We start from the raw sequence: 15,087 nt of genomic DNA on the forward strand, positions 1-15,087 counted from the left end.
CATTCATGACTCTTCACTGGCTTTGGCTGAGTCATACCAAACAGGTTTATGATTTGGCATCCTTTCAGACCAATCATCTTTTCAATTTTTTTTGCTATATTAATTTGGGGAAACTGAACACTGTGTTAGAAGAGCAGAACAAGAGGACTCCTTTTGTATTAATATAGGTCTGGAAAGAAAACTCAGAGCATACTCAGGGGAGTTAACAGAAAAGTGTTTAATGAAGGGACGATTTATAGAGATGGAGGCAGGATTAAGGGAACCAACAACTACTTACACTAAGCCTTCAGAATGCTCCAGACTGCAATTATATCTTTCATCTCTATAGTTAACATAGGAAGGATATGCTGATAGAGTATGATTAAGCATTGAAGGGGTTCAGAATATGCCACCCCAAAGTATGCTACTTTGGCCTAAGTATTATTTTGAGCTGAAGCCAATTGACAACCAGTAGATGCAGTTATGTCAGTCACTGGAGAGCCTTAGCAAATGTATTCCAAAAAAAAAAAGAAAAAATTGCTTAAGATAATAACCATAATCAGCTCCGCATTGAGGTGGGCAATATTGGATGGTTATGACAAGGTGAGGAAAGAATTGTCTAGTTTGAAGATTCTTGGTACTATATTTAGTTTCTGGGTTAAGAAATAAAAAGGAAGGCTGGGCATGGTGGCTCACGCCTGTAATCCCAGCACTTTGGGAGGCCGAGGCAGGTGGATCACCTGAGATCAGGAGTTCGAGATCAGCCTGGCCAATGTGTTATAACCCCATCTCTACTAATCATACAAAAATTAGCCGGGCGTGGTGGTGCATGCCTGTAATCCCAGATGCTCCAGAGGCTGAGGCAGGAGAATCGCTTGAACCCGGCAGGCAGAGGTTGCAGTGAGCCGAGATTGTGCCATTGCACTAAGCCTGGGTGACAAGAGCAAAACTCCGTCTCAAAAAAAAAAAAAAAAAAAAAAAAAAAAAAAATAAATAAATAAATAAAAAGAAATAAAAAGGAAAAGACAAAATATAGTTTTAAATTGGGGCAATTTGTCTGTAATTTGATCAGGCTAATGTACACTGTAAGCTTGAAATGTAAACTTCTAATTGCAGAATCTAAATTTTTGTTTATTCAATTTCATTTTAATCATGGAATACATACTAGATGCAGAGTTTGCATCAATTTTTGTAACATATTCATTTATTTGCTTAACTAATTTTAATTTGCCATAAAGCAGGAGCTTTTTTTTATGTTTATTGTTGTGTCCCCAGTGCCTAGAATTGTGCTTAGAACATAGTAGCCCAGAGAAACTTTTGTTGAATGAATGAATGAATGAATGATAGAATAATGGATGAAATATGGAATATGAATTCTAGTGGAGGTGACAGATAATATGTATAAAAATCAATATATAATGTAATTTCAGATAGCTTTAAAGACAGCAAACCAGATTTAGGTGATAGAGAATAACTGGAGAGAATGTTGGGATGGTTTTTAAAATCTTCATAATAACCCTATGAAGTAGTTGTTTTTATCTCCCTTTAGAGAAGAGGAATTTCAGACTTACCTAGGGTCGCAAAGTAGCTGAACCACACAAATCCAGTTTCATTAATTGATTCCTTCATTAAACATTCCTTGAGTGCCTGCTCAACACTGAGCCTGAGTCTGTAAAATCAGAGTAAAACAGTCTTTGCCTTCAGGGAGCTTATAATCTAACTCTGTGCTGTCTAAAATAGCAGTCACTCGTTTCTCATCAGAATTGAGATATGCTGTAATTGAGATATGCTGGAATTTGGAGACTTATTATAAAAAAGTAAAATTTCTGAATAATTTAAAATATATTTAAAATGATATTTTGGTATATTAGATAAAATATTAAATTCAACATTTCTTTTTACTGTTTTGAAAGTGGCTTCTAGAAAATTTAAAATGACATGTTTGACTTGCATTGTAGATTCTGATTCAGTAGGTCTGAGCACAAGATAATATATTTCTAAAAACTTTCAAGTGATGCTGATGCTGCTGTTCTGAGGACCACACTTTGAGTAGCAAAATTTAGACTAGACAGAAAACACAAGTAATTAGAGGACTGATGTGATGCTTTGTATGACTGGGCAAGCAGAAGGTGCTTAGAGGCTTCATTTTGTTTTGCCTTGTTTTTCACTCTGCAAAACAATCTATGTTCAGTTAAAGCATTTTTGCACAATTTTTATTTCCTCCATAACTACATAAATACAGATTTATCTGATTCATGAGTTTATTTTTTGCCATTTAATGATTATATACACTAGAGAGCAGTATCTATTCTATATACAGAAGAATAAGGGGCCAGGTGCGGTAGCTCACGCCTGTAATCCCAGCACGTTGGGAGGCCAAGGCGGGTGGATGGCCTCAGGTCAGGAGTTTGGGACCAGCCTGGTCAACATGGTGAAACCCCATCTCCACTAAAAATACAAAAATTAGCTGGGTGTGGTGGCAGGCGCCTGTAATCCCAGCTACTCGGGAGGCTGAGGCAGGAGAATCACTTGAACCCCGAAGGTGGAGGTTGCAGTGAGCGAGATCGCTCCATTGCACTCTGGCCTGGGCGACAAGAGCAAGACTTCGTCTCAAAAAAAAAAAAAAAAAAAAAAAAAGAAGAAGAAGGAATGGAATGTAACATCATTATAAAGAAAACATAAAGAAATATTACATATTATTTACTATAATGAGAAAATATCCAAAATAGGTCACTGAAGTAGAGTCTCCCAATTGCGAACAATAGTTTTTATTATAAGTCAAAATAGGAAATATTTTCCAGGGATTGCACAAACAGATTAAACCACAGAAATGACATTATTCCAGATAAATGGTCAATCCCTCTATGGTCTTAGACACTTAGTTTTGGGTAGAGATAGGCCCAGGGAACATAGAAAACTCCCTGAAGGAAGTGATTTCTAAGCTGAGAAACATCAGTAGGCATTAGCCAGGTCTGTAAGACCCTTAACACCCATGCTTTAACTCATATTTTGGATCAAGTTTTTGTTTTATGTCATTTTAGTGTTTGTTTTGTTTTTGTTTAGTTTGCTATAATATTTTATCTGAATGGAGACTAATATCCTTTGAGGATAAACAATTTGAAGTTTATTAATTAGGTATCTGTTTAAGACTCCATCATAATATACCATTTATTAGTTTATAATTCAGATTCTAAACCTATTGTAACTGTGCCTACTAAAAGCAAAGAACCAAGAGGTTCAGGATTTGTGAAAATAAAAGTACTGTAAAATATAAATGTTTAAATATTTTCTTTTTTTTTTCTTTTTTTTTGAGACGGAGTTTCACTCTTAGTTGCCCAGGCTGGAGTGCAATGGCGTGATCTCGGCTTACTCAACCTCCATCTCCCAGGTTCAAGCGATTCTCCAGCCTCAGCCTCCCGAATTGCTGGGATTACAGGTGCCCGCCACCATACCTGGCTATATTTTTGTGTTCTTAGTAGAGATGGGGTTTCACCATGTTGACCAGGCTGGTCTCAAACTCCTGACCTCAGGTGATCTGCCTGCCTCGGCCTCCCAAAGTGCTGGGATTACAGGCATGAGCCCTGCGCCCAGCCAAATGTTTAAATATTTTCACTATTAGATATGTCTAATAAGAACTAAAGGAATATCTTCTTGAAATTGAAAAGGAAATAATATTTTTCTATCCCATAAGGATTGTCGGAAAGGTTTAAAGAGAAAATAATATATGCAAAGTGCTTACTTAGCAAGATGCCTAGCGTTAGGAAGGTAGTATAAGAAAGTAATGTTGGTTTTGTTTTTGGTGTCTATTTGGGGTTATCTAGTAGTTTGGACAGGTTATTTTAATAGCAATACTTTATGAAAATTATAAGGTACACATTTTAATTTTTGACAAGGATTCTAATACTTTCAATAATTTAAGCACAGTTTACTGGGGTCTCAACAAAGGTCACACATTCAGAAGTGGTATGGCCTTTAGGCTAGGAGTCTAGAGACCTAAGTTTTAATTCCAGCTCTGTTATCCTGTTGTACTTTGGACCAATCATTTCAAAAAAGGATGTTTTACTAGTTGCTCTGTAAGGTGCTTTCTAGTCTGCATCAGTTTTGTTGAGACTGCAATAGCAATGTATCCAAGATCCAAACTAATGATTTGCCATCTGGTTTCATTTAGCAAAGTTAATGTTCGGTCATCAAATACACATTCAACAGGAAGTATTCTTTTATGAAACAGTTCCTACAGTCATTTTTTTTAACCCTATATAAAATGAGTTTATTTTGGACTATTAAAAAATTTCAAAACTTTAAAATTTATTATTTTTCAACTAATGCAAAATATTACATTAGAAACATCTGAATAAAAAATGATTCTGGGCCGGGTGTGGTGGCTCACGCCTTTGATCCCAGAATTTTGGAAGGCCGAGGTGGGCAGATCACCTGAGGTCAGGAGTTTGAGACCAGCCTGGCCAACATGGTGAAACCCCATCTTTACTAAAAATACAAAAATCAGCCGGGTGTGGTGGTGGGTGTCTGTAATCCCAGCTACTCAGGAGGCTGAGACAGGAGAATCGTTTGAACCTGGGAGGTGGAGGTTGCAGTGAGCACAGATCGTGCCACTGCAGTCCAGCCTGGGCAACAAAGAGTGAAACTCCATCTCAAAAAAAAAAAAAAAAAAAAAAAAAAGATTCTGTTCTTTTCTGTATTTACTGATGTTCTTAAACATCTTACATTTTTAAAAATTTAGGTTACCTCCCTATTGAAACTATTTACAAGTGACAGTGATGACTCCTGTTACTCAAAATTAAACCAAAATGAACATCAAACTGGGATTTTTTGGGGCTCAGAAACAAGAAGATATAATTTATTCATTTGAAAATGATAAAGAGGGACTGAAATAGTAGTGAGAAAGCTGCCCTGAGACCAGAGTAACTTTGTTTCTTTGGAGTACCATTTACAGTAATAACCCAAAGGGGTGCCAAGGGGCTGCCACTCTTTGGCTATGCTTTATTGTACCTTCACACTTTGTCTCCATGTGTCCTTCCCCCTTCCTCCTGTATACATGTATACAGAAGAGGGAAGGACACATGGAGACAAAGTATGCATATACATACAGAAATTCTGGAGTAGCAGCTTACTGATGTATACAATTTACAGAATCTCTCTGAGTTATGCTACTACCACTAGTATGTTGGGCATGTTGGCCCAAACTTTCTTAATCAGGAGACTTTGGATAGGTGTATTGCTAGTGGCCTTCACTTGGGTTTAATCTCAACATTTCTGAGGTGCAAAGTGCACTAGATTGAGAGTTAATAGATCTGAATTTTAATTCCAATTTTGCTCCCAATGATCACTGTGACCTCAGGGACATCACTTCATCCTTCATCATTCATTCAGTTTATCTTACCTATTCATTAAAAACTAATCTGCCTGCCTGTCTCCAGTTGCTTTCTAGTGGTAGTGATGATGGAGGTGGTGAGACACACAATAAATACGTAAGCAAATAGGAGAACTATGAAGGAAGGAAAAGTAAATGATATACTGGGAATAGTGTACTTTTTAAAATAGGGCATCTAGGATTTCTCTAGGTAAGTGAAAAATGAAGAAGTTTGGATGCTAAGGGGTCTTGCACATTAAAAGGCATGTGTTTCCGTCTTTTCAGAACTGTGTTCTAGGAAAGCCTACGAATGCCTCTAACTATAAATGCAAATCTATTTAAATCAAGTGATACATCAATTTTACGTTGCTTGATTTGGAAATAATCTGTAAAAGAAGCAATAGCTAAACATTTTAGTGTTGTTTGGGGAGTAGCTGCTGACAATAAAGACCAAAATAAAGACCAAAACATAACTTCAAAACAAAACAAAACAAAAAAACACACAGCCCAAGACAGATCAGAAACTAGGTGTATGCAAGGCGCCAAGTTATGACACTGTTCTCAGACATCCACATGGCGCAAAAAGAAAACCTCACTAGGCAGCTTCGCACGTCCTCGGCGTAGGGGCTCCTGCGAGGTCCTAGTCCTTCCCTGGGAGCTAAGAGCGGAACAGAGGCTGTACCCGACTGCTGCTTGGAGGGAACCCTGGCTGAGTCCAGGGAGGAGGAGCCAGAGGCGGGGCGATTGGAAGCAGCCACCTCAGCGAAGCTGCAGGATTTCCGCAGGGCGGGAGCTGGTTATCTCCCGGAAGAAAACGGCTCCTGTCACAGAAGTCTCGTGATTGCTCTGGGAGCTTTGCTTAACCATTTGGAACTACAGAAGAAAGAAGGATCTAGCGAAATATGGCTGCAGAGAGCCCTGCTATGCGTCGGGTCCAGGTGGCAGAACATCCCAGGTTGGGGAGAGGAGACGCCGGGCTTTGGGATCTCGTGGGTTGGTTCGGGTCCACAGCATTTGGCTGCTCCCTTGGGGCGCTGCTTTTGGTCCCGGGGAGCAGGTAGAACCCTTGGGATTCTATAAGGACACGTGGCTGGGCTTGCAAAAAAGATCACATCGCACATACTACCATGGGTTGTATGTTTTTTGCTTCATCCATGCTGATTCTTGTTTTCCTTTTCTTGCTGTAATTAGTGCGCCCTTTCTACTGGGCTTCAGCAGAAATGCCCAAATCCACACTGAACTCTCTTTGTCTTACATGCCAGTTGATACTGCTTTTTTAAAAGCCTTCTTTCTAAATATTCATTGAAAACAAACACAAAAACCCTCTTGGTCTCTGCATCCTCTTTAAAAAACAAAAAACAAACAAACAAAAAAACCACGAGAATCTCTAAACTGTCACTTAGGGAATTAATTTGATGGCAGTCCCTAGCTACAGAGTAATCGTTTAGTGATGTCTCGGGGAGGATCTTTTCAGTTACAGGTACTTTGTAGAAATACTTTGTTCTGACTAACGGGGCTGAAGTCTCATAAAATGAAGTTTCTCACCTGCTACTTTAGCCAAGAACTTTTCTGACTCTGCCTTTGCTGTTTTTGTTTTTGTTTTTTTTTTTTGAGACGGAGTTTCGCTCTTGTTGCACAGGCTGGAGTGCAATGGCGCTATCTTGGCTCACCGCAACCTCCGCCTCCCGGATTCGAGTGATTCAACTGCCTCAGCCTCCCGAGTAGCTGGGATTACAGGCATGCACCAGCACACCGGCTACTTTTGTATTTTTAGTAGAGACAGGGTTTCTCTATGTTGGTCAGGCTGGTCTCGAGCTCCCGACCTCAGGTGATCCGCCCGCCCCGGTCTCTCAAAGTTTTGGGATTACAGGCATGAGCCATCGCGCCCGGCCTCTACTTTTGCTGTTTTTAGCCTTTTTTATGTTAACTTTTTTCTTTCACATCAAGTCCTTAAGCTCTTCCTACTTGGTTTGTTACCACCATGTGTCAATTGATGATAATATATTTTACTACAACTTGAAAATGTTCTTTGATCCTTAAACCAGCAAACAGGGTGTCTTTAGTTATCAGAAAGAAACATAATTTCTTATAGAGTCCAGCACAGCTTTGGTCTACTTCCCAATGTCTTTGAATGTTTTAATATACTCTAGAGGTTCTTGTGTAGCACTGTTGCCCTTGTATATTTGAATGAATTAAAACACAGTGTTAAAGGCATGCTTCCAATAAGATTAATGAGAAATTTGCTACATGAAAATAACCTGATCCCGTTTGGTTTTTTTTTGTTGTTCCTTTTTTTTTTTTTTTTTGAGACAGAGTCTTGCTCTGTTGCTCAGGCTGGAGTACAGTGGCACGATCTCTGCTCACTGCAACCTCTGCCTCCCAGGTTCAAGCCATTCTCCTGCCTCTCCAGTCTCTAGCTGGGATTACGGGTGCCGCTACCACGCCTGGCTATTTTTTCTGTTTTTGGTAGAGACGGGGTTTCGCCATGTTGGCCAGGCTGGTCTTGAACTCCTGACCTCAGGTGATCCACCCGTCTTGGCCTCCCAAAGTGATGGGATTACAGGCATGAGCCACCATGCCCAGCCTGTAGTTTAGTCTTTTACATAAAACATATCCATGTGTAAATTCCTAATGTGTTTCCATTTTATGTGATTTTAATAATAAAGATCAACATTTCTATCTATACTCACTCTGTTTGGGGGAGGATGGTGTAACAATATAGGTACATGTACTCAAAGTGAAGAATTGCTTACTGAATTTCCTTAGTGTTCCTTCTTGTTTTTCATAATTTTCATATTATTCATTCATGCAACAAATATAAATATAAATATTGTTAATATTTATCTGTATTATCCACAGAAGAGATCATAATAGGTAAGCTCTGCCATTTTCCTGTTGTTCATTTGTGCACAAAATGCAATTATTAGCTTCATGCAATGTTTTATTTGCAGGATTCTTTTGCAGCCACTTACTCATTTTAGGAGGGATGTATTTTGTTAAATCTAAATAGTATAATCTATAAATTCACCTAACCGGTCAAATATTGCAATATGCTGAGAAGGAAAAAAAAATGAATAAATGGTCAGCCTGCCTCCTTGTGGAACTCTTGTTCTTTTTCAGGATGCCTCTTCAACCTCACAAGCCATGTGATCCTTTGAGTAAAGGCACTGGTCGACCATATTATACATTTTAGTAAAACTTAATTTCCTTTTTATTATTTTTATGTAAAAATCAAATAGAAATTGAAGTTCTAATATTTTCTTTCTGTGTCCCACTCTTGTGTGGTACCTGTACTGTAAGACTCTAAATTTCTCTATTCTGGCTTTCTTTGCATTCTTAGCAAGCTGTATCTCTTTACTTTCTCTTTTGGATTAAGTTTCTAAACTTGTTGGATTATTGTTATTTTTGTAGCAGTTTTATTGACATTCACGTATCACATAACTAATTCATTTAAAGTTTGCAATTAAATGAGTTTAGTATATTCATAGAGCTGTGCAACCAACACCGTAATCAAATTTTGAACGTTTTCTTCTCAGAAAGAACCCCACCATCCCTTGTATTATCACACCCCAGAACTCCATTCCCTTTCCCCTCACCTGGCCTTAAACAACTACTAATCTATTTTCTGTATTTATAGATTTAGTCACTTTGGACATTTCAAATGAATGGAATCATAGAAAATGTTTGTTTTTTTGGTGACTGGCTTCTTCCATGTGGCATAATGTTCTGAAGATTCATGTATCAGTATGTCATTTAACATGTATCAGTACATCATTCCTTTTTATCGTCAAATAATATTCCAGTTTATGGATACTCATTTTGTTTATATATTCAACAATTGATGGACATTTGGGTTGCCTCCACCTTTTGGCTCTTATGAATAATGCTGCTGTATGCACACATTCTTTGGTCTCTATTCTACCAGTTGAGCTAGCAGGGTGACACTGAATACATTCTTAATATTAAAAATTTGGATTAATTAAAAGTATATTCAGTAAAGCCTGAAAATCCCAGTTTCTTTCCTGATTGTTTCTGATTTCTACCCTAGACTGCCAATTTCTACTTCCCTTCTTAGAAGTTATCCATTTGGTTTGTATCCTTATAATATCATTGCGTTCTTATATTATTGTTACTATATTTTATAAAAATGATATATTCACATAAGTCCAATAATTATATGATATTTGTTGTTTTTTGCTTACTTTTTTCATTTAATCTTTCTCATATATCCTGGTATATCAGTTCATACAGATATATTTCATTATTTTTATTTATTTTATTTTATTTTTTGAGACGGAGTCTCGCTCTGTCTGCTGGAGTGCAGTGGCGTGATCTTGGCTCACTGCAACCTCCACCTCTTGGGTTCAAGAGATTCTCCTGTCTCAGCCTTCCAAGTAGTTGGGATCACAGGCATGTGCCACCATGCCTGGCGAATTTCACCATATTGGCCAGGCTGGTCTTGAACTCCTGACCTCAAGTGATCCACCCGCCTTGGCCTCCCTGGGATTACAGGTTGAGCGACTGTGCCCCGGACTATTTCACTGTTTTTAAGGGCTGAGAGTATTTTGTAGTATGAATACTATTATTTATTTAACCACTCAACATTTAGTACACTTAGATTTCTAATTTTTCTCTCTTGTAAACAATGCTGCAACAAACATCCTTGTGTGTGTATATATGTATGCACACACAGAGAGCCTCCAGTGTGGACTGAAGGTGCTTTAACTTTGAGTAGGGAAGAGGAAGTTTGGGTTTTAGGCCCCACAGAGTCTGTGTGTATGTATATATACACATACATATATACACACACACATATATACATATATGTATATATGTGTATATATACACATACACACACGAAATATATATGTGTATATATATTCTCTGAGCATTTGTGTGAATTTTTTAAAGCTCGTTCATAAAAATGGAAGCAGAGCCAAAGGTAATAAACATTTAAAATTTTGATAGCTATTGTCAAATGGCCCTGCAAAAAGGATGTTATTGGATTGTCTATTTCTTGTTTTTTTTTTGTTTGTTTGTTTCTTTTGTTTTTAAGACAGAGTCTCGCTCTGTTGCCCCAGCTGGAGTGCAGTGGCATGATCTCGGCTCACCACAACCATTGCTTCCTGCGTTCAAGCAATTCTCCTGCCTTAGCCTCCCAAGTAGCTGGGATATAGGTGTGTGCCACCACGCCTGGCTAATTTTTGTATTTTTAGTAGAGACAGGGTTTTACTATGTTGCCCAGGCTGGTCTCGAGCTCCTGACCTGGTGATGTGCCTGCCTCGGCCTCCCAAAGTGCTGGGATTACAGGTATGAGCCATGGCGCTTGGCCTATTTCTTGTTATTTTTAGAAACTCTTTTTATATGCATGTAGTTTTGTATGTATATGTATTTTCAATAGAAACCATTTATTCTATATATATTATTAATAGAGTTTCTAGCTTAACTTTATGACACCTTTTGTTGTGTAGACATTTTATAATTTATGCAGTGTCGTATGTTGAATAATAATGATGATAGCATTTTGTCTTCACCCTTATTTTAATGTGTCATCCAAATGACCACCATGATGGCGCGAGATAGTAGAAAGGAGAGCTTTATTGGCAATATCAGTTTGTAGACCAGGAAGAGAGAGTCTCCAGTGTGGACTGAAGGTGCTGTAACTTCGAGTAGGAAAGAGGAAGTTTGGTTTTAGGCTCCACAGAGTCTGTCTTATAAAATAGAATCATACATATTTGGCAGGTTTTGGGGAAAAGCTATACATATTTATGAGGGGAGCCAAGCACATAGTGGGTAAACATATATGTAACATACATCCCATGTTCACTTTGTGGCAGGTTTTACCATTAAAATGAGATGGAATTTGGCTCTTTACATCAAAAGGTGAACTATAGGACACAAAGACAATTAGTGCACAGCCTCTATAGGCTGGCTGAAACTGGCTTAAGGTCTGCAGTTGTTTATCAGAAAAGAATGTTTGTAAGGCTGGTCCTCTGTCTGATCAGAGTTGTAGTGGTCTGGATCATAAGTCAGAGTTAGGAGGTGTCCAATATTGCTAGGGGATTTAGCCAGAGTGTTGTTTTACTTGTAGTCATGAGAATTTAAGAAGTTGTCATGCCTCAACCTGTAACTTTTGTTACCTTAACTTTAGGGTCCCCCTTACTTGATAAAGGGGCATTTACTTTAGTTTCTCAGATCACAAATGGGAATGCTTCTAATATTTTGCCATCAAATATGATGTTTGCTGTTTCTGGTAAACATCGTTTATTAAATTAAGGACATGTCCTTTTCTAGTAGGTGAGAAAAGAAAAATAGCTCTGAGCCATCTGAGCTATGTGAGATGTGCAAAAATTTATCAGGCCCAGAGAGACATGAATATGGCACTTTAGTCACATCCCTCCCCCTCCTTGCACCCATGTCCCAGGGGCCAGTCATTTAAAGGCCTTTTCTTCCTGACTAGCTGCTTCCCCTGTTATCTTCATGTTCCTGTAATCTGTGATACAAAGAACAACGTACAGCTGATCAATAGGTTATGCTATTTTAATGTAAATTCTTGGTAAACAAATTAGGAACCACCCCATTTTTTTCCTTTATAAACCACTAGTAACTACTGCTAATCAGAGGGTATATTCATGTTAACTTGAATCTATGCTCCTGGGTTGCAGTCTTCAAACTTGGCCCAAATAAACTCTGTGTTAAGTTTGCCTCACTTTTTTTGTCTTTAGGTCAATGCGTGACAGAGATTTAAAAATTATTTTATTTTATTTTATTTTATTTTTTTTTTTTTTGAGACGGAGTCTCGCTCTGCCGCCCAGGCTGGAGTGCAGTGGCCGGATCTCAGCTCACTGCAAGCTCCGCCTCCCGGGTTCCCGCCATTCTCCTGCCTCAGCCTCCCGAGTAGCTGGGACTACAGGCGCCGCCACCTCGCCCGGCTAGTTTTTTTGTATTTTTTAATAGAGACGGGGTTTCACCGTGTTAGCCAGGATGGTCTCGATCTCCTGACCTCGTGATCCGCCCGTCTCTGCCTCCCAAAGTGCTGGGATTACAGGCTTGAGCCACCGTGCCCGGCCTATTTTATTTTATTTTTAAAAATAAGGAATGGTTATGAAAATACATTTGTTTCTTCTTTGGGTTTTTTGAGAGGATCGTGAAGTCATAGAATTTTCCTCTTTTTATTCTGTTAGCATAGTGCATTTAATCAACAGATTTCTGGTGCTGATTACCTTCACATTCCTGGAATGAACTCTGCTTGGTCACATAGGTTATTTTAGGTAATTACTGCATTAAATTTACCAACATTTTATTTAGAGTTTTTCTATCTATTTTCACAAGTGAGATTAGCCATTCTTGTCAAGTTTAAGCATCTGGGTTAGACTAGCCTCCTAAAATAAGGTGGGAAACTTTCCACAGCTTCTATTATTTAGAATTATTTATAAAAAGAAAAGACTATTTTTTTTCCTTGAAGATCCAACTAACTTTATAACACTTTTTGGGCTTTGTTTCTGACAACTTTTCTATTTCTTTATTTTTAACCTCTTGTGTCAATTTTAGAAATTTGTATTTTTTCTAGACAAATCAGCCATCTGGATTTAAAAATTTTTAAATCCTTTTAAAATTTATGTTTGTCTATTATTTCTAGTATTGGTTATGTTTAATGACACAAAGTTTTTTTCTATATTATTGTTTTTTTAATTGAAGAAACACCTTGTAATTTTTTTTATCCAATCTGCTATTTTCTCCTGGTTCATTAAATTTTGCTTTTATCTGTTAATTTGTATCTTCTAATTTCTTTGATTTCTTTTTGCTAGGTTCCTGTGTTATATGCATACTTTATTTATTTTCATTATTTCTTTTCTTTTTTTCTTTTAAAGAATTTATTTTAAACCTATTATACCACACAGTATGTTTTAAACACTGCCATATAACCCCCTAATTAGATAAAGACAAAACAGTTTATCTTATTAGAAACAAGATACATCATCACTTATAGAGTTTTCAAACATTATTGCACTTTAACTTTCATAATTTGACAAAGAATTCATGAAACAATCTACAGACTAGTTTTAACAGACAAATAACACTTGTAAGCAGACATGACTGTCCTAAATTGTTTTTTAGGTATCAATTTTACAAGCATTACTTACATTAGTGGCAACAGTGGAGTTGGAGAGTATTGCGCCTTTTCCAAGATGCGCGGTGAGAATCACCAGGAGTGTGGTGGAACTTATGACCCTACCAAGGCCACGGATCTTTTGGCCTGCAGGTGTCAGCCCATGCATCACCCTTTGCTTGTGGACTGGTTTGGTTATCCACTGGGTGTCAGGACTTTTTCTGACAGCTTTATGGAGTGGATGAATGAGGATAACCTCAAACATTTTGTGTGTTGAATCTTCACCAAAGTAAGAACTCAGGACTCTCAGCCGGGCATGGTGGCTCATGCCTGTAATCCCATCATTTTGGGAGGCCAAGGTGAGTGGATCACTTGAGGCCAGGAGTTCAAGACCAGCCTGGCCAACATGGTGAAACCTTGTTTCTACTAAACATATAACAATTAGCTAGGTGTGGTGGCGCACGCCTATAATCCCAGCTACTCGGGAGACTGAGGCATGAGAATTGGTTGAACCCAGGAGGTGGAGGTTGCAGTGAGTGGAGATTGTGCCACTGCACTCCAGCCTGGGTGACAGAGCAAGACTCTGTCTCAAAAAAAAAAATAGAAAAGAAAATATATATAGAAATAAAATGTATAAATATGTCTGTATATATGTATAAATAAAAATATATGTACATGTATATATGTGTATGTGTGTGTGTATATGTGTGTGTATATATATATGAATTTAGTACTCTTATAACCCCACAGTGGAGTCCAGCTTTCTCCTCTTCAATAGACTTCGAGCATACTTTAGCTGGTTAACACCACAATGGACACGCTTGCCATAAGCTGCGCCCTTAGGAACTGGGCATTTTCGGCCACCATGGTGCACAGGAAGCCTATATATAATGTAACCTTGCTTGACCTTGTAGCCCAGTCAGTGCACTGTTTTGGGCTGGGTGGGTTGTGGAGCCCTGTGGTAGAGCAGAGAGCTGTCAATATTGCTAGCAGGGACTCTCAGAAGAAAGTGCATGATATCAGACTGTTGCTTCTTCCATAGCTCCTGAATGTACTTGTATGCAGCTCTCTTGGCTTACCTGGTGGCTCTTGCCAGACAGAAAGGAAAGCACCTTTCTCCCCCATGATTTATTTTCTTATATGAATAGAAGGCTAGAAAATTTTCTGAGTGCCATTATGGTTGTGTCTCATGGGTTTTGATATGTAGACCTCTCATTATTTTCAAAATGGCTATAGCTGTGGCCTTAATTTCCACTTTCCTTCAACTTCTTGCTCACTAATTTGCTCTTCAACTCTTTTCATTCTTCTATTCAACCTACTATTTTTATTTTCACCATCATAACCTTGTTTTCTAAGATCTCTAATATAATTATAGTTTTATTTTTATGTTTAATTTTTGATCTTGGAGAAATTTATTGTGATGAAAGAACAAAACAGAGATTCAAATTCACCCTCCTTTCCCAATGGTAATTATCATACTTTGAAATTCCATCTATAACATATATTAAATTCTCAAATATAACAGTAATAATAGTAATAACTATAATTATTTTATACTTATAAAACCCTCAAGCAAACTTTTGCAGTGAGTTCTAGTATTAGCCTCAGTTTGTAGATGAGGAAATTTGAG

General features: G+C 38.0%; 2 protein-coding genes across 9 annotated transcripts in view; one reads left to right on the forward strand and one right to left on the reverse strand.

Moving 5' to 3' along the window:
• Positions 1 to 15,087, reverse strand: part of COPS2 (COP9 signalosome subunit 2) — a 495,307-nt gene that overhangs the window by 39,747 nt on the left and 440,473 nt on the right. The window lies entirely within an intron of this gene.
• The window catches only part of GALK2 (galactokinase 2), a 258,318-nt gene that overhangs the window by 8,154 nt on the left and 235,077 nt on the right, over positions 1 to 15,087 (forward strand). For 5 of the 8 annotated variants that reach the window (XM_050797178.1, XM_050797176.1, XM_050797179.1 and 2 more), the window contains exon 1: positions 5,949 to 6,302. The exons of 2 other annotated variants lie outside the window; for them this stretch is intronic. In XM_050797178.1, coding sequence (XP_050653135.1) covers positions 6,250 to 6,302 — 53 coding nt within the window. In that variant the 5' untranslated portion in view covers positions 5,949 to 6,249. Of the gene's footprint in view, positions 1 to 5,948; positions 6,303 to 15,087 lie in introns of those variants that run through there. One more of the 8 variants, XM_050797182.1, reaches the window with a different exon arrangement.

This window comes from Macaca thibetana, chromosome 7 (genome assembly GCF_024542745.1).
Source record: "Macaca thibetana thibetana isolate TM-01 chromosome 7, ASM2454274v1, whole genome shotgun sequence".
Lineage (NCBI taxonomy): Eukaryota > Metazoa > Chordata > Mammalia > Primates > Cercopithecidae > Macaca > Macaca thibetana.